A 19,657-nucleotide genomic window follows, 5' to 3' on the forward strand; every position below is an offset into this window, starting at 1 on the left:
CAGGTGTAACTGAGGCCGTAGATGCTCCATATCCATTACTTTGAGTGTTTCATATAATATGACTAAATGTGTTTCTGTGTTGCAGGGGCAGTCAAGAAATGGAACAGCAAGGCCACAGAACATGACATAAGCAGAGCTGTGGGAGACCACCTCAAGCCCCTGGTAGATCCGGGGGTGGTGTTTACCACTCCACCACGCCTTCAGCAGGCTGGAAAAGTGGGATTGATACAGTTTTTCATACTAAGGTGGACCAAGAGTTTGTTGATTGGTCAGTCATTGGGTTAATTTGTTTTACAATATGTTCAAATCAAATCAAGCTTTATTTATACAGCACATGTCAGACATGGATGCAACACAATGGCTTCACAGGAAAAAACGATGAAAATAATCCGAAATATTTAGTACACAAATATGAGGATAAAAAACAATAATAACAACTGAAAGACTAATGAGCATTCTGATGAAATGCCATTGATTAAAATACTAAGAATTGGATGCAACATCCAACCCAAAATATCAGCTTGTTTTACTACATTGTTTCTTGCTAAGATCCACAGCAAATATCCCTAAAATAGAAGAGGGGAACAAACAAAGAGTCACTGACAACAACCACAACTAAACAGGTGGGGTTTTAGGAGGGGCTCTGAAAGACACTATGGGGGTGTCCACTGAAAGTTGACTAGTAACAACAACTGGGACCTAAAAGACACCCACCATGAGACCCACTAAATCTGCCCAAGAAGAGACAAACAAAAGAAAAACCCACACCAAACTTAAAGACAGGAAGCAAACCAAAAAGGTGGAGCAACTAAAGGTGTTGACTCTCCACATGTATCAAGACAACTGGAGCACTGGGCCAGACACTCTTAAATAGAACCTGGACCAACTCAGGTGAAACACCTTCCCACTAACGAGATGGACAAGCCAGCACAGGTGTAACACATACTGACTAACAAGGTGACACCAATCAGTGCGTCCTACCTGCTAACGAGCTAGACGTGCTAACGAGCTAGACGTGCTAACGAGCTAGACGTGCTAACGAGCTAGACGTGCTGACGGGCTAGACGTGCTAAAGTCCAACCTCAAAACATAAATGGAAAAACCAAAGCCTGTAACACCTTCCCCCTTATGACAACAAATATATCCTATATTTTTGTTGGACAAGTTTGCTCACCACCAACAGAAAACAACTTCCATTTCACATTATAATCAACTACAATGATTCACCTTCACCAATATAAACATGGTGTCTACTGGATGTCAACAATTAAAAACAACAAAAAACACGTACTTCTAATTAATAATATACAATCATATAATTTTTCTCCTTTTTCTTCTATAGAATCCTAAAACTCACTAGCTTCTAGAACTCTCGTCTTCCTAAAACTCACTAGCTTCTAGAACTTTCGTCCCCGAGCCCAAACAAAAATCAAATCAAATTGTATTAGTCATGTCTGATTTCAAGAGCAAACTCCTGCAATATCTCGATAGGCATGTTGTTGGATCGGGGCCCAGTCCCCAATGTCATGCTCTAGTACATTTGGGTTGGCACATCTGAGAACGATCCCTGATATTCTAAAAGCAGGATAACAATGTCAATATAATTGTACCCAAAAATTGTCAATTGGTTGCATAAATAATTATGATTACTAAATGTTTCATGAATTGTAAATATTAAATATCAAACCAAATGTACACCCCTTTGTTAATATGTATTGGCAATAATTAACTTAAGGGTGAGGCATGAAATAATAAAACGTATCTTTTGTCAGGCTGAATGTTTGAAATATGAGGTGATTTGAGTCCTGCTTCTTCAGTAGTGGAATAAAGACAATTAGCACTTGAACGTTGCAAAGAAATACTGGAGTGATGTCAGATTGTTAATAAAATTGATTATAGGTGTATAGGCTGCGTCCATGTGTATTTAAAAAAATGTAAACCTTCATTTAACAGTAACCGAAAGGTTGCTGGATCGAATCCCTGAGCTGACAAGGTCAAAATCTGTTGTTCTGCACCTGAACAAGGCAGTTAACCCACTGGGCCGTCATTGTAAATTAGTCAGTTAGGAACAAATCCTCATTTACAATGAAGATACCGGACGTATATTAGTCTTCTTTTCAATGACATGTTGCTAGGTGGGATAGCCCCAATGTCAAAACACATTTTTAACGTGTCCAAATCAATAACCAATATGCAGAAACAGTTTGTGATAAATTGAAAACCTAAACATAAAATGGGTCATACTATATAAACAAACATCTGCCACAATAATTATGTCACTTGTATTTATTTTAAACAAGCACCTTATAAACTGCACAAGCACCAGAAACACTGTTGTTTTGACAAGTAGCAATAAATCACTGATATCGATTAATTGGGAAATCAGGAAACTAACACAACTAAAAAAAAAACATTGAAATGGGATATATATTTTACCTCACTGGTTAGAGGTCAACCTGCAGAAGACAGTCAGCTACATTTTGGAGTGATGAATTTAAATGTAGGGATCACTAAACAAAGGAACACAACACTTATGTCATCACTCATCGATATCATGTTGAAATCATTTATGTTACAGGAGGGAGATGAGGTTGCACGTCTTGTTAAAACGAACAACTCAAAACCCACATGGAATCTGGGAAGAATGTGCACATCACCGGTTACTGTAGAAAACAGCTAGCTACATTGTGATTCCAGTGGGTCACCAACATGGTAAGTGTAACACAGCTCTTTTTTTGTTAGTCACTTTTTGTTAAATCTCATAAATAGTAACTCATCCAATTCAGAGCCTGGATTTTCCCCCTGAGGCTAATATCCATATCATGTTGAAATCAATAGAACAGGGGACAAACGTTTAGGGTTCTACATTGTGACATCATTAAAATACTCCTACTACAATGTTAAAACATTCTACATTGTGAGATATCATTGATATCATGAAACAACTCCTTCATGTATGTATTTTCTGATGTTTGAACAGATAACTTTTATCAGAGTATCTCTTCCCACATTGAACACAGCTATAAGGTTTCTCTCCTGTGTGTCTCCGCTGGTGTATAGTCAGATAGCTAGATGTAGTAAAACTCTTCCCACATTGATCACAGCTATAAGGTTTCTCTCCTGTGTGTGTTCTCTGGTGTACTGTCAGACTGCCAGACATAATAAATCTCTTCCCACATTGATCACAGCTAAAAGGTTTCTCTCCTGTGTGTAGTTTATGGTGGGATTTCAGGGAGCTTGACTGAGTAAAACTCTTCCCACATTGATCACAGCTATAAGATTTCTCTCCTGTGTGTGATTTCTGGAGCATCTTCAAAGTATGTGATGTTGAAAAGCTTTTTCCACAATCTGAACAGTGGTGAAGTTTCTCTCCTGTGTGTCTCCGCTGGTGTATAGTCAGATAGCTAGATGTAATAAAACTTTTCCCACATTGATTACAACTAAAAGGTTTCTCTCCTGTGTGTGTTCTCTTGTGTACTGTCAGATTGCTAGAATTAATAAATCTCTTCCCACATTGATCACAGATAAAAGGTTTCTCTCCTGTGTGTAGTTTACAGTGGGATATCAGGGAGCTTGACTGAGTAAAACTCTTCCCACATTGATCACAGCTATAAGATTTCTCTCCTGTGTGTGTTCTCTGGTGCATCTTCAAAATCTGTGAAGTTGAGAATCTTTTTCCACAATCTGAACAGTGGAATGGTTTCTCTCCTGTGTGAACTCGCTGGTGTCTAGTCAGATGGCTAGATGTAATAAAACTCTTCCCACATTGATCACAGCTATAACGTTTCTCTCCTGTGTGTGTTCTCTGGTGTACAGTCAGATCTCTAGACGTAATAAAACCTTTCACACATTGATTACAACTAAAAGGTTTATCTCCTTTGTGTGTTCTCTGGTGTACTGTCAGATTGCTAGACTTAACAAATCTCTTCCCACATTGATCACAGCTAAAAGGTTTCTCTCCTGTGTGTAGTTTACGGTGTGATTTCAGGGCGCTTGACTGAGTAAAACTCTTCCCACATTGATCACAGCTATAAGGTTTCTCTCCTGTGTGTGTTCTCTGGTGTGATATCAGGTTGGTTGAATGAGTAAAACTCTTCCCACATTGATTACAGCTATAAGGCTTCTCTCCTGTGTGTACTCGCTGGTGTATTTTAAGGTCTGATGAATATTTGCAACGTTTCCCACAGTCAGAGCAGCAATGAGATTTCTTCCCTGTGGGTCTCTGCTGGTGTTTCTTGAGGTGTTCTGATGTGGAGAGACTCTTCTCTAACTTGTCAGCATCATGATGTTGTTGAGGCTCCCCAGAGGATCCACGATAGTCACATCTCTCTCCTGTGTGAACGACAATGTCAGATGGTTAAAGTGCGCACACAATTTTGGTTGCAGAATCCCCTCCCTGCTAGTATATCTAGTAATGAGGAAACCACTAGTTATGGATGTAGTATATCTGGTAATGAGGAAACCACTAGTTATGGATGTAGTATATCTGGTAACGAGGAAACCACTAGTTATGGATGTAGTATATCTGGTAACGAGGAAACCACTAGTTATGGATGTAGTATATCTGGTAATGAGGAAACCACTAGTTATGGATGTAGTATATCTGGTAATGAGGAAACCACTAGTTATGGATGTAGTATATCTGGTAATGAGGAAACCACTAGTTATGGATGTAGTATATCTGGTAATGAGGAAACCACTAGTTATAGATGTAGTATATCTGCTAATGAGGAAACCACTAGTTATGGATGTAGTATATCTGCTAAAGAGGAAACCACTAGTTATGGATGTAGTATATCTGCCTGGAGCAAAAATGGTGAGCGAAGATTTTAGTTTTTCACAATGTATTCTGAATATTACAGCTCACTATCAGCGCAAGATCAGGAGTGCTACTCAAGGAAACTCACATTAAGTTCTGTGTCTATTCACTAATTCACCACCATGGTGGAAAACTCAGGGGAGTTCTCATAGGCTGACAGCAAAAATAGCCTCCATTTACCGGTAGCTTATGAGTGCATTTCACATTTTACTTTTGGATTATAATTGTAAGGCTCGCTTGAATCTCTTGGGGCTAGGGGGCAGTATTTTCACGGCCGGATGAAAAACGTACCCAATTTAAACTGGTTAGTACTCTTGCCCAGGAAATAGAATATGCATATTATTAGTAGATTTGGATAGAAAACACTGAAGTTTCTAAAACTGTTTGAATGGTGTCTGTGAGTATAACAGAACTCATATGGCAGGTAAAAACCTGAGAAAATTTCAACCAGGAAGTGTAAGGTCTGAGAACTGTAGTTCTACTTTTGAATACCTAGAGAAACTACAAATACTTAGGGGTCACGTTGCACTTCCTAAGGCTTCCATTGGCTGTCAAAAGCCCTCCGAAAGTTGTTTCATACGTATCCAGTAACCGGGCAGAATATAGGAGCTCAGTTACTGAGTGGAGGACAAAGGGTTTGGAAATGCGCAGTCACGTGAGCGCGCCTTTCCTTATTTTTCTTCTGAAATGAATACGCTATTGTCCGGTTGGAATATTATCGCTTTTCTATGAGAAAAATACCATAAAGATTGATTTTAAACAGCGTTTGACATGCTTCTAAGTACTGTAATGGAACATTTAAAATTTTTGTCTCTGGTTCCGCGCTCGCGTGTTATTCCTTTGGATAGTGCTCTTAACGCACAAACAAAACTGAGGTATTTGGACATAAATATGGATTATTTGGAACAAAAACAACATTTCTTGTGGAAGTAGCAGTCCTGGGAGTGCGTTCTGACGAAGATCAGCAAAGGTAATACAATATTTCTAATACTAATTCTGAGTTTAGTTTGCCTCGAACTTGGCGGGTGTCTGAATAGCTTGCCGTGATGGCTGAGCTATGTACTCAGAATATTGAAAACTGTGCTTTCGCCGAAAAGCTATTTTAAAATCTGACACAGCGTTTGCATCCAGGAGTAGTCTATCTATAATTCTTAAAATAATTGTTATGTATTTTGTCAACGTTTATGATGAGTATCTCTGTAATATGTGTGCTCATTGTGCTCATTCACCGGGAGTTCTGGAGGCAAAACATTTTATGACATTTTCTGAACGTCACACGCCAATGTAAAATGCTGTTTTTGGATATAAATATTAACTTTATCGAACAAAACATACATGTATTGTGTAACATAATGTCCTAAGAGTGTCATCTGATGAAGATCATCAAAGGTTAGTGCATCATTTAGCTGTGTTTTGGGTTTTATTGACATATATGCTTGCTTGGAAAATGTCTGTGATTATTTTTGTCTATGTACTCTCCTAACTTAATCTAATGTTTTGCTTTCGCTGTAAAGCCTTTTTGAAATCGGACAATGTGGTTACATCAAGGAGAATTGTATCTTTAAAATGGTGTAAAATAGTCGTATGTTTTAGAAATTGAAATTATTAGATTTTTGCTGTTTTGAATTTCGCGCCATGCTAACTTGTCAAGCAATCCCGTTAACGGGATCCTATCTCGAAAGGGTCCCCAACAGGTTAATATGTTTGTGTTTTTGTCTCAAATCAACTGCTTTATACTTAAACACTTCAACCACTAAAATGCTCTTTGGCTAGCTTTGCCAACAGCCTGACAATGAGGGTTTTTACACTAAGTGTTTAACAAATTGGCCCATAACTTCACCAAACAATAACATAGACCTAGGACTATAAATCATTTAATATTTCAGGTGAAACATGGAAACTAAAATGTCTTTGTCATGACATTTCATAACCTGATCACCAGATCATTTTGTGAATAATCCCACTAGGCTACTCTGTAATGTGTTGTCATTCTAAATGTCCTGAATAAAGGAAAATAGCTCTGTGTGTTGTACAATAGCCTATCCATCAAGGAACAGTTCTCTACACATTATGAGCTAAGTATCTCTGTGTCCAAACAGACTAACGAGACCCCACTGTAAATCAAGCAGACAAAAACATTATAAACACCAATTTGTTATGGATGTTGGATCAAATGTGGAGCACAGCATAACTGTCTTTACCAGAGTAATGAATGAAGAATCACTTTGGTTGTTGTTGCATGTCGTGATGTTTGTCATGTGACTGTCATTCAGGAAATGATTTCCTAGATGAGCTGATGATAGTTGAACACGTGACTGTAACTAAACAGCTACAGTATTATGTGTAATTATTGAAGAACCACATTAATGACAGTAATCCATTTGGGTGTTGTCAATAAAGTTAAGGTGACTCAGTTAAAACCATTAGATTTTGCATACTCTGAAATGATTTAGGATTTCTGTGCCCATGAAAACTGTTTTCCCAGCGTAATATAAGGAGACACTAAATGTTAAGTAGTTAGAGAGCATTTCAGAGATCTGAATACAAAAAACTGTCTGACAGCAAGATCCAGTATTTAAGTTGAAGTTCATCATATGACAAGCTTAATGTTATGACTATAACTACTGTTCCCTGAAGGAGGGAAACTAGGTACAACATACTATTAAATCCACGCCTCGCTGGAAGCCCCGCCTTCCACAGGTGATGAGCGTGAGGCTCGGATTTATTCCTTCAATGTAATACCGCTCTTCACCGACCCAGGAAGGGGTGGGGCCAAACAGGTGTTGTACCTCGGTAGAAATGGTAAGATAAATTGGCACTTCAAACGGAAATGGAAAAAGTTTGCCTATTTTACCGGAAACTTCAGGAGCATAACGTCAGAATTAACGAAGGCCAGCAGCAGGTGGGGAATTGGTTCTTTTCTTCTGGTTATATTGACCTCTGGCTTCCTCAAGTCATTTGTGTGTGTTAATTATTTAATCAAACGCTTGAAGCATCAGTTCAGTTCAAGTTCTGCACATACAGTTGATTTTATTAAACACATGGGGTGTGTCTATGAAAAAATACACGTCATAACATTTCAACAAATCAATTGGTTGAAAGAAAATACATTTTTTTAAATATATATCTGGGACATACAACAACATGCATTCAGACCCTGCATTTCAGACAATACCTCATAATGACATCACAATACCCCATAAAAGTGTGAAAAAAGTTTACCAGTGGTTGTATCTCTCTAGGTCATGCCAGTAGGTTACAGTAGGTTGTATCTCTCTAGGTCATGCCAGTAGGTTACAGTAGGTTGTATCTCTCTAGGTCATGCCAGTAGGTTACAGTAGGTTGTCTCTCTAGGTCATGCCAGTAGGTTACAGTAGGTTGTATCTCTCTAGGTCATGCCAGTAGGTTACAGTAGGTTGTATCTCTCTAGGTCATGCCAGTAGGTTACAGTAGGTTGTATCTCTCTAGGTCATGCCAGTAGGCTACAGTAGGTTGTAACTCTCTAGGTCATGCTGGTAGGTTACAGTAGGTTGTAACTCTCTAGGTCATGCCAGTAGGTTACAGTAGGTTGTAGTAGGTTGTATCTCTCTAGGTCATGTCAGTAGGCTACAGTAGGTTGTATCTCTCTAGGTCATGCCAGTAGGTTACAGTAGGTTGTATCTCTCTAGGTCATGCCAGTAGGTTACAGTAGGTTGTAACTCTCTAGGTCATGCCAGTAGGTTACAGTAGGTTGTAACTCTCTAGGTCATGCCAGTAGGCTACAGTAGGTTGTATCTCTCTAGGTCATGCCAGTAGGTTACAGTAGGTTGTAACTCTCTAGGTCATGCCAGTAGGTTACAGTAGGTTGTAACTCTCTAGGTCATGCCAGTAGGTTACAGTAGGTTGTAGTAGGTTGTATCTCTCTAGGTCATGTCAGTAGGTTACAGTAGGTTGTATCTCTCTAGGTCATGCCAGTAGGCTACAGTAGGTTGTATCTCCCTAGTTCATGCCAGTAGGCTACAGTAGGTTGTATCTCTCTAGGTCATGCCAGTAGGTTACAGTAGGTTGTATCTCTCTAGGTCATGCCAGTAGGTTACAGTAGGTTGTAACTCTCTAGGTCATGCCAGTAGGTTACAGTAGGTTGTAACTCTCTAGGTCATGCCAGTAGGCTACAGTAGGTTGTATCTCTCTAGGTCATGCCAGTAGGCTACAGTAGGTTGTATCTCTCTAGATCATGCCAGTAGGCTACAGTAGGTTGTATCTCTCTAGATCATGCCAGTAGGTTACAGTAGGTTGTATCTCTCTAGGTCATGCCAGTAGGTTACAGTAGGTTGTATCTCTCTAGGTCATGCCAGTAGGTTACAGTAGGTTGTATCTCTCTAGGTCATGCCAGTAGGTTACAGTAGGTTGTATCTCTCTAGGTCATGCCAGTAGGCTACAGTAGGTTGTATCTCTCTAGATCATGCCAGTAGGTTACAGTAGGTTGTATCTCTCTAGGTCATGCCAGTAGGTTACAGTAGGTTGTAACTCTCTAGGTCATGCCAGTAGGTTACAGTAGGTTGTAACTCTCTAGGTCATGCCAGTAGGTTACAGTAGGTTGTATCTCTCTAGGTCATGCCAGTAGGTTACAGTAGGTTGTATCTCTCTAGGTCATGCCAGTAGGTTACAGTAGGTTGTATCTCTCTAGGTCATGCCAGTAGCCTACAGTAGGTTGTATCTCTCTAGGTCATGCCAGTAGGTTACAGTAGGTTGTATCTCTCTAGGTCATGCCAGTAGGTTACAGTAGGTTGTATCTCTCTAGGTCATGCCAGTAGGTTACAGTAGGTTGTAACTCTCTAGGTCATGCCAGTAGGGTCAGTAGGTTGTAACTCTCTAGGTCATGCCAGTAGGTTACAGTAGGTTGTATCTCTCTAGGTCATGCCAGTAGGTTACAGTAGGTTGTATCTCTCTAGGTCATGCCAGTAGGTTACAGTAGGTTGTAACTCTCTAGGTCATGCCAGTAGGTTACAGTAGGTTGTATCTCTCTAGGTCATGCCAGTAGGTTACAGTAGGTTGTATCTCTCTAGGTCATGCCAGTAGGTTACAGTAGGTTGTATCTCTCTAGGTCATGCCAGTAGGTTACAGTAGGTTGTATCTCTCTAGGTCATGCCAGTAGGTTACAGTAGGTTGTAACTCTCTAGGTCATGCCAGTAGGTTACAGTAGGTTGTATCTCTCTAGGTCATGCCAGTAGGTTACAGTAGGTTGTAACTCTCTAGGTCATGCCAGTAGGTTACAGTAGGTTGTATCTCTCTAGGTCATGCCAGTAGGTTACAGTAGGTTGTATCTCTCTAGGTCATGCCAGTAGGTTACAGTAGGTTGTATCTCTCTAGGTCATGCCAGTAGCCTACAGTAGGTTGTATCTCTCTAGGTCATGCCAGTAGTTTACAGTAGGTTGTATCTCTCTAGGTCATGCCAGTAGGTTACAGTAGGTTGTATCTCTCTAGGTCATGCCAGTAGGTTACAGTAGGTTGTAACTCTCTAGGTCATGCCAGTAGGGTCAGTAGGTTGTAACTCTCTAGGTCATGCCAGTAGGTTACAGTAGGTTGTATCTCTCTAGGTCATGCCAGTAGGTTACAGTAGGTTGTATCTCTCTAGGTCATGCCAGTAGGTTACAGTAGGTTGTAACTCTCTAGGTCATGCCAGTAGGTTACAGTAGGTTGTATCTCTCTAGGTCATGCCAGTAGGTTACAGTAGGTTGTATCTCTCTAGGTCATGCCAGTAGGTTACAGTAGGTTGTATCTCTCTAGGTCATGCCAGTAGGTTACAGTAGGTTGTATCTCTCTAGGTCATGCCAGTAGGTTACAGTAGGTTGTAACTCTCTAGGTCATGCCAGTAGGTTACAGTAGGTTGTATCTCTCTAGGTTATGCCAGTAGGTTACAGTAGGTTGTATCTCTCTAGGTTATGCCAGTAGGCTACAGTAGGTTGTATCTCTCTAGGTCATGCCAGTAGGTTACAGTAGGTTGTATCTCTCTAGGTCATGCCAGTAGGTTACAGTAGGTTGTAACTCTCTAGGTCATGCCAGTAGGCTACAGTAGGTTGTATCTCTCTAGGTCATGCCAGTAGGTTGTATCTCTCTAGGTCATGCCAGTAGGTTACAGTAGGTTGTAACTCTCTAGGTCATGCCAGTAGGTTACAGTAGGTTGTAACTCTCTAGGTCATGCCAGTAGGTTACAGTAGGTTGTATCTCTCTAGGTCATGCCAGTAGGTTACAGTAGGTTGTAACTCTCTAGGTCATGCCAGTAGGTTACAGTAGGTTGTATCTCTCTAGGTCATGCCAGTAGGTTACAGAAGGTTGTATCTCTCTAGGTCATGCCAGTAGGTTACAGTAGGTTGTAACTCTCTAGGTCATGCCAGTAGGTTACAGTAGGTTGTATCTCTCTAGGTCATGCCAGTAGGTTACAGTAGGTTGTATCTCTCTAGGTCATGCCAGTAGGTTACAGTAGGTTGTATCTCTCTAGGTCATGCCAGTAGGTTACAGAAGGTTGTATCTCTCTAGGTCATGCCAGTAGGTTACAGTAGGTTGTAACTCTCTAGGTCATGCCAGTAGGTTACAGTAGGTTGTAACTCTCTAGGTCATGCCAGTAGGCTACAGTAGGTTGTATCTCTCTAGGTCATGCCAGTAGGTTACAGTAGGTTGTAACTCTCTAGGTCATGCCAGTAGGCTACAGTAGGTTGTATCTCTCTAGGTCATGCCAGTAGGTTACAGTAGGTTGTATCTCTCTAGGTTATGCCAGTAGGTTACAGTAGGTTGTATCTCTCTAGGTCATGTCAGTAGGTTACAGTAGGTTGTATCTCTCTAGGTCATGCCAGTAGGTTACAGTAGGTTGTAACTCTCTAGGTCATGCCAGTAGGCTACAGTAGGTTGTAACTCTCTAGGTCATGCCAGTAGGTTACAGTAGGTTGTATCTCTCTAGGTTATGCCAGTAGGTTACAGTAGGTTGTATCTCTCTAGGTCATGCCAGTAGGTTACAGTAGGTTGTATCTCTCTAGGTCATGCCAGTAGGTTACAGTAGGTTGTACCTCTCTAGGTCATGCCAGTAGGTTACAGTAGATTGTATCTCTCTAGGTTATGCCAGTAGGTTACAGTAGATTGTATCTCTCTAGGTTATGCCAGTAGGTTACAGTAGGTTGTATCTCTCTAGGTCATGCCAGTAGGTTACAGTAGGTTGTATCTCTCTAGGTCATGCCAGTAGGTTACAGTAGGTTGTATCTCTCTAGGTCATGCCAGTAGGTTACAGTAGGTTGTACCTCTCTAGGTCATGCCAGTAGGTTACAGTAGATTGTATCTCTCTAGGTTATGCCAGTAGGTTACAGCAGATTGTATCTCTCTAGGTCATGCCAGTAGGTTACAGCAGATTGTATCTCTCTAGGTCATGCCAGTAGGTTACAGTAGGTTGTAACTCTCTAGGTCATGCCAGTAGGTTACAGTAGGTTGTAACTCTCTAGGTCATGCCAGTAGGTTACAGTAGGTTGTATCTCTCTAGGTCATGCCAGTAGGTTACAGTAGGTTGTTACTCTCTAGGTCATGCCAGTAGGTTGTATCTCTCTAGGTCATGCCAGTAGGTTACAGTAGGTTGTAACTCTCTAGGTCATGCCAGTAGGTTAAAGTAGGTTGTATCTCTCTAGGTCATGCCAGTAGGTTACAGTAGGTTGTATCTCTCTAGATCATGCCAGTAGGTTACAGTAGGTTGTATCTCTCTAGGTCATGCCAGTAGGTTACAGTAGGTTGTATCTCTCTTGGTCATGCCAGTAGGTTACAGCAGGTTGTATCTCTCTAGGTCATGCCAGTAGGTTACAGTAGGTTGTAACTCTCTAGGTCATGCCAGTAGGTTGTATCTCTCTAGGTCATGCCAGTAGGTTACAGTAGGTTGTATCTCTCTAGGTCATGCCAGTAGGTTACAGTAGGTTGTATCTCTCTAGATCATGCCAGTAGGTTACAGTAGGTTGTATCTCTCTAGGTCATGCCAGTAGGTTACAGTAGGTTGTATCTCTCTAGGTCATGCCAGTAGGTTACAGCAGGTTGTATCTCTCTAGGTCATGCCAGTAGGTTACAGTAGGTTGTATCTCTCTAGGTCATGCCAGTAGGTTACAGTAGGTTGTATCTCTCTTGGTCATGCCAGTAGGTTACAGCAGGTTGTATCTCTCTAGGTCATGCCAGTAGGTTACAGTAGGTTGTAACTCTCTAGGTCATGCCAGTAGGTTACAGTAGGTTGTATCTCTCTAGGTCATGCCAGTAGGCTACAGTAGGTTGTAACTCTCTAGGTCATGCCAGTAGGTTACAGTAGGTTGTATCTCTCTAGGTCATGCCAGTAGGTTGTAACTCTCTAGGTCATGCCAGTAGGCTACAGTAGGTTGTAACTATCTAGGTCATGCCAGTAGGTTACAGTAGGTTGTAACTCTCTAGGTCATGCCAGTAGGTTACAGTAGGTTGTATCTCTCTAGGTCATGCCAGTAGGCTACAGTAGGCTGTATCTCTCTAGGTCATGCCAGTAGGCTACAGTAGGTTGTAACTCTCTAGGTCATGCCAGTAGGTTACAGTAGGTTGTACCTCTCTAGGTCATGCCAGTAGGTTACAGTAGGTTGTAACTCTCTAGGTCATGCCAGTAGGTTACAGTAGGTTGTATCTCTCTAGGTCATGCCAGTAGGTTACAGTAGGTTGTATCTCTCTAGGTCATGCCAGTAGGTTACAGCAGGTTGTATCTCTCTAGGTCATGCCAGTAGGTTACAGCAGGTTGTAACTCTCTAGGTCATGCCAGTAGGTTACAGCAGGTTGTAACTCTCTAGGTCATGCCAGTAGGTTAGAGTAGGTTGTAACTCTCTAGGTCATGCCAGTAGGTTACAGCAGGTTGTAACTCTCTAGGTCATGCCAGTAGGTTACAGTAGGTTGTATCTCTCTAGGTCATGCCAGTAGGCTACAGTAGGTTGTACCTCTCTAGGTCATGCCAGTAGGTTAGAGTAGGTTGTAACTCTCTAGGTCATGCCAGTAGGCTACAGTAGGTTGTATCTCTCTAGGTCATGCCAGTAGGTTACAGTAGGTTGTATCTCTCTAGGTCATGCCAGTAGGTTACAGTAGGTTGTATCTCTCTAGGTCATGCCAGTAGGTTACAGTAGGTTGTATCTCTCTAGGTCATGCCAGTAGGTTACAGTAGGTTGTATCTCTCTAGGTCATGCCAGTAGGTTACAGTAGGTTGTAACTCTCTAGGTCATGCCAGTAGGTTGTATCTCTCTAGGTCATGCCAGTAGGTTACAGTAGGTTGTATCTCTCTAGGTCATGCCAGTAGGTTACAGTAGGTTGTATCTCTCTAGGTCATGACAGTAGGTTACAGTAGGTTGTAACTCTCTAGGTCATGACAGTAGGTTACAGTAGGTTGTATCTCTCTAGGTCATGCCAGTAGGTTACAGTAGGTTGTATCTCTCTAGGTCATGCCAGTAGGTTACAGTAGGTTGTATCTCTCTAGGTCATGCCAGTAGGTTACAGTAGGTTGTAACTCTCTAGGTCATGCCAGTAGGTTACAGTAGGTTGTAACTCTCTAGGTCATGCCAGTAGGTTACAGTAGGTTGTATCTCTCTAGGTCATGCCAGTAGGTAACAGTAGGTTGTAACTCTCTAGGTCATGCCAGTAGGTTACAGTAGGTTGTATCTCTCTAGGTCATGCCAGTAGGCTACAGTAGGTTGTATCTCTCTAGGTCATGCCGGTAGGTTACAGTAGGTTGTAACTCTCTAGGTCATGCCAGTAGGTTGTTACTCTCTAGGTCATGCCAGTAGGTTACAGTAGGTTGTAACTCTCTAGGTCATGCCAGTAGGTTACAGTAGGTTGTATCTCTCTAGGTCATGCCAGTAGGTTACAGTAGGTTGTAACTCTCTAGGACATGCCAGTAGGTTACAGTAGGTTGTATCTCTCTAGGTCATGCCAGTAGGTTACAGTAGGTTGTATCTCTCTAGGTCATGCCAGTAGTCTACAGTAGGTTGTATCTCTCTAGGTCATGCCAGTAGGTTACAGTAGGTTGTAACTCTCTAGGTCATGCCAGTAGGTTACAGTAGGTTGTATCTCTCTAGGTCATGCCAGTAGGTTACAGTAGGTTGTAACTCTCTAGGTCATGCCAGTAGGTTACAGTAGGTTGTATCTCTCTAGGTCATGCCAGTAGGTTACAGTAGGTTGTATCTCTCTTGGTCATGCCAGTAGGTTACAGCAGGTTGTATCTCTCTAGGTCATGCCAGTAGGTTACAGTAGGTTGTAACTCTCTAGGTCATGCCAGTAGGTTGTATCTCTCTAGGTCATGCCAGTAGGTTACAGTAGGTTGTATCTCTCTAGGTCATGCCAGTAGGTTACAGTAGGTTGTATCTCTCTAGATCATGCCAGTAGGTTACAGTAGGTTGTATCTCTCTAGGTCATGCCAGTAGGTTACAGTAGGTTGTATCTCTCTAGGTCATGCCAGTAGGTTACAGCAGGTTGTATCTCTCTAGGTCATGCCAGTAGGTTACAGTAGGTTGTATCTCTCTAGGTCATGCCAGTAGGTTACAGTAGGTTGTATCTCTCTTGGTCATGCCAGTAGGTTACAGCAGGTTGTATCTCTCTAGGTCATGCCAGTAGGTTACAGTAGGTTGTAACTCTCTAGGTCATGCCAGTAGGTTACAGTAGGTTGTATCTCTCTAGGTCATGCCAGTAGGCTACAGTAGGTTGTAACTCTCTAGGTCATGCCAGTAGGTTACAGTAGGTTGTATCTCTCTAGGTCATGCCAGTAGGTTGTAACTCTCTAGGTCATGCCAGTAGGCTACAGTAGGTTGTAACTATCTAGGTCATGCCAGTAGGTTACAGTAGGTTGTAACTCTCTAGGTCATGCCAGTAGGTTACAGTAGGTTGTATCTCTCTAGGTCATGCCAGTAGGCTACAGTAGGCTGTATCTCTCTAGGTCATGCCAGTAGGCTACAGTAGGTTGTACCTCTCTAGGTCATGCCAGTAGGTTACAGTAGGTTGTACCTCTCTAGGTCATGCCAGTAGGTTACAGTAGGTTGTAACTCTCTAGGTCATGCCAGTAGGTTACAGTAGGTTGTATCTCTCTAGGTCATGCCAGTAGGTTACAGTAGGTTGTATCTCTCTAGGTCATGCCAGTAGGTTACAGCAGGTTGTATCTCTCTAGGTCATGCCAGTAGGTTACAGCAGGTTGTAACTCTCTAGGTCATGCCAGTAGGTTACAGCAGGTTGTAACTCTCTAGGTCATGCCAGTAGGTTAGAGTAGGTTGTAACTCTCTAGGTCATGCCAGTAGGTTACAGCAGGTTGTAACTCTCTAGGTCATGCCAGTAGGTTACAGTAGGTTGTATCTCTCTAGGTCATGCCAGTAGGCTACAGTAGGTTGTACCTCTCTAGGTCATGCCAGTAGGTTAGAGTAGGTTGTAACTCTCTAGGTCATGCCAGTAGGCTACAGTAGGTTGTATCTCTCTAGGTCATGCCAGTAGGTTACAGTAGGTTGTATCTCTCTAGGTCATGCCAGTAGGTTACAGTAGGTTGTATCTCTCTAGGTCATGCCAGTAGGTTACAGTAGGTTGTATCTCTCTAGGTCATGCCAGTAGGTTACAGTAGGTTGTATCTCTCTAGGTCATGCCAGTAGGTTACAGTAGGTTGTAACTCTCTAGGTCATGCCAGTAGGTTGTATCTCTCTAGGTCATGCCAGTAGGTTACAGTAGGTTGTATCTCTCTAGGTCATGCCAGTAGGTTACAGTAGGTTGTATCTCTCTAGGTCATGACAGTAGGTTACAGTAGGTTGTAACTCTCTAGGTCATGACAGTAGGTTACAGTAGGTTGTATCTCTCTAGGTCATGCCAGTAGGTTACAGTAGGTTGTATCTCTCTAGGTCATGCCAGTAGGTTACAGGTTATGCAGTAGTTGTATCTCTCTAGGTCATGCCAGTAGGTTACAGTAGGTTGTAACTCTCTAGGTCATGCCAGTAGGTTACAGTAGGTTGTAACTCTCTAGGTCATGCCAGTAGGTTACAGTAGGTTGTATCTCTCTAGGTCATGCCAGTAGGTAACAGTAGGTTGTAACTCTCTAGGTCATGCCAGTAGGTTACAGTAGGTTGTATCTCTCTAGGTCATGCCAGTAGGCTACAGTAGGTTGTATCTCTCTAGGTCATGCCGGTAGGTTACAGTAGGTTGTAACTCTCTAGGTCATGCCAGTAGGTTGTTACTCTCTAGGTCATGCCAGTAGGTTACAGTAGGTTGTAACTCTCTAGGTCATGCCAGTAGGTTACAGTAGGTTGTATCTCTCTAGGTCATGCCAGTAGGTTACAGTAGGTTGTAACTCTCTAGGACATGCCAGTAGGTTACAGTAGGTTGTATCTCTCTAGGTCATGCCAGTAGGTTACAGTAGGTTGTATCTCTCTAGGTCATGCCAGTAGTCTACAGTAGGTTGTATCTCTCTAGGTCATGCCAGTAGGTTACAGTAGGTTGTAACTCTCTAGGTCATGCCAGTAGGTTACAGTAGGTTGTATCTCTCTAGGTCATGCCAGTAGGTTACAGAAGGTTGTATCTCTCTAGGTCATGCCAGTAGGCTAAAGTAGGTTGTATCTCTCTAGGTCATGCCAGTAGGTTACAGTAGGTTGTAACTCTAGGTCATGCCAGTAGGCTACAGTAGGTTGTATCTCTCTAGGTCATGCCAGTAGGTTACAGTAGGTTGTAACTCTCTAGGTCATGCCAGTAGGTAACAGTAGGTTGTATCTCTCTAGGTCATGCCAGTAGGCTAAAGTAGGTTGTATCTCTCTAGGTCATGCCAGTAGGTTACAGTAGGTTGTAACTCTCTAGGTCATGCCAGTAGGCTACAGTAGGTTGTATCTCTCTAGGTCATGCCAGTAGGCTACAGTAGGTTGTATCTCTCTAGGTCATGCCAGTAGGCTACAGTAGGTTGTAACTCTCTAGGTCATGCCAGTAGGCTACAGTAGGTTGTAACTCTCTAGGTCATGCCAGTAGGTTACAGTAGGTTGTAACTCTCTAGGTCATGCCAGTAGGTTACAGTAGGTTGTATCTCTCTAGGTCATGCCAGTAGGTTACAGTAGGTTGTATCTCTCTAGGTCATGCCAGTAGGTTACAGTAGGTGTTATCTCTCTAGGTCATGCCAGTAGGTTACAGTAGGTTGTATCTCTCTAGGTCATGCCAGTAGGTTACAGTAGGTTGTAACTCTCTAGGTCATGCCAGTAGGTTACAGTAGGTTGTATCTCTCTAGGTTATGCCAGTAGGTTACAGTAGGTTGTATCTCTCTAGGTTATGCCAGTAGGCTACAGTAGGTTGTATCTCTCTAGGTCATGCCAGTAGGTTACAGTAGGTTGTATCTCTCTAGGTCATGCCAGTAGGTTACAGTAGGTTCTAACTCTCTAGGTCATGCCAGTAGGCTACAGTAGGTTGTATCTCTCTAGGTCATGCCAGTAGGTTGTATCTCTCTAGGTCATGCCAGTAGGTTACAGTAGGTTGTAACTCTCTAGGTCATGCCAGTAGGTTACAGTAGGTTGTAATTCTCTAGGTCATGCCAGTAGGTTACAGTAGGTTGTATCTCTCTAGGTCATGCCAGTAGGTTACAGTAGGTTGTAACTCTCTAGGTAATGCCAGTAGGTTACAGTAGGTTGTATCTCTCTAGGTCATGCCAGTAGGTTACAGAAGGTTGTATCTCTCTAGGTCATGCCAGTAGTTTACAGTAGGTTGTAACTCTCTAGGTCATGCCAGTAGGTTACAGTAGGTTGTATCTCTCTAGGTCATGCCAGTAGGTTACAGTAGGTTGTAACTCTCTAGGTCATGCCAGTAGGTTACAGTAGGTTGTATCTCTCTAGGTCATGCCAGTAGGTTACAGAAGGTTGTATCTCTCTAGGTCATGCCAGTAGGTTACAGTAGGTTGTAACTCTCTAGGTCATGCCAGTAGGTTACAGTAGGTTGTAACTCTCTAGGTCATGCCAGTAGGCTACAGTAGGTTGTATCTCTCTAGGTCATGCCAGTAGGTTACAGTAGGTTGTAACTCTCTAGGTCATGCCAGTAGGCTACAGTAGGTTGTATCTCTCTAGGTCATGCCAGTAGGTTACAGTAGGTTGTATCTCTCTAGGTTATGCCAGTAGGTTACAGTAGGTTGTATCTCTCTAGGTCATGTCAGTAGGTTACAGTAGGTTGTATCTCTCTATGTCATGCCAGTAGGTTACAGTAGGTTGTAACTCTCTAGGTCATGCCAGTAGGCTACAGTAGGTTGTAACTCTCTAGGTCATGCCAGTAGGTTACAGTAGGTTGTATCTCTCTAGGTTATGCCAGTAGGTTACAGTAGGTTGTATCTCTCTAGGTCATGCCAGTAGGTTACAGTAGGTTGTATCTCTCTAGGTCATGCCAGTAGGTTACAGTAGGTTGTACCTCTCTAGGTCATGCCAGTAGGTTACAGTAGATTGTATCTCTCTAGGTTATGCCAGTAGGTTACAGTAGATTGTATCTCTTTAGGTTATGCCAGTAGGTTACAGTAGGTTGTATCTCTCTAGGTCATGCCAGTAGGTTACAGTAGGTTGTATCTCTCTAGGTCATGCCAGTAGGTTACAGTAGGTTGTATCTCTCTAGGTCATGCCAGTAGGTTACAGTAGGTTGTACCTCTCTAGGTCATGCCAGTAGGTTACAGTAGATTGTATCTCTCTAGGTTATGCCAGTAGGTTACAGCAGATTGTATCTCTCTAGGTCATGCCAGTAGGTTACAGCAGATTGTATCTCTCTAGGTCATGCCAGTAGGTTACAGTAGGTTGTAACTCTCTAGGTCATGCCAGTAGGTTACAGTAGGTTGTAACTCTCTAGGTCATGCCAGTAGGTTAC

At 42.2% G+C, this 19,657-nt stretch overlaps 1 protein-coding gene across 1 annotated transcript in view; it reads right to left on the bottom strand.

The window, feature by feature from the left end:
• Nucleotides 1–2,950: 2,950 nt before the first annotated feature.
• Nucleotides 2,951–19,657, bottom strand: part of LOC115149598 (zinc finger protein OZF-like) — a 52,608-nt gene continuing 35,901 nt past the window's right edge. Inside the window, exon 2 of the mRNA XM_029692551.1 lies at nt 2,951–4,296. Within this exon, the coding sequence (XP_029548411.1) occupies nt 2,951–4,296 (1,346 nt within the window). The remainder of the gene's footprint in view (nt 4,297–19,657) is intronic.

The sequence above is a fragment of the Salmo trutta genome, chromosome 15 (genome assembly GCF_901001165.1).
Source record: "Salmo trutta chromosome 15, fSalTru1.1, whole genome shotgun sequence".
In the NCBI taxonomy this organism is placed as follows: domain Eukaryota; kingdom Metazoa; phylum Chordata; class Actinopteri; order Salmoniformes; family Salmonidae; genus Salmo; species Salmo trutta.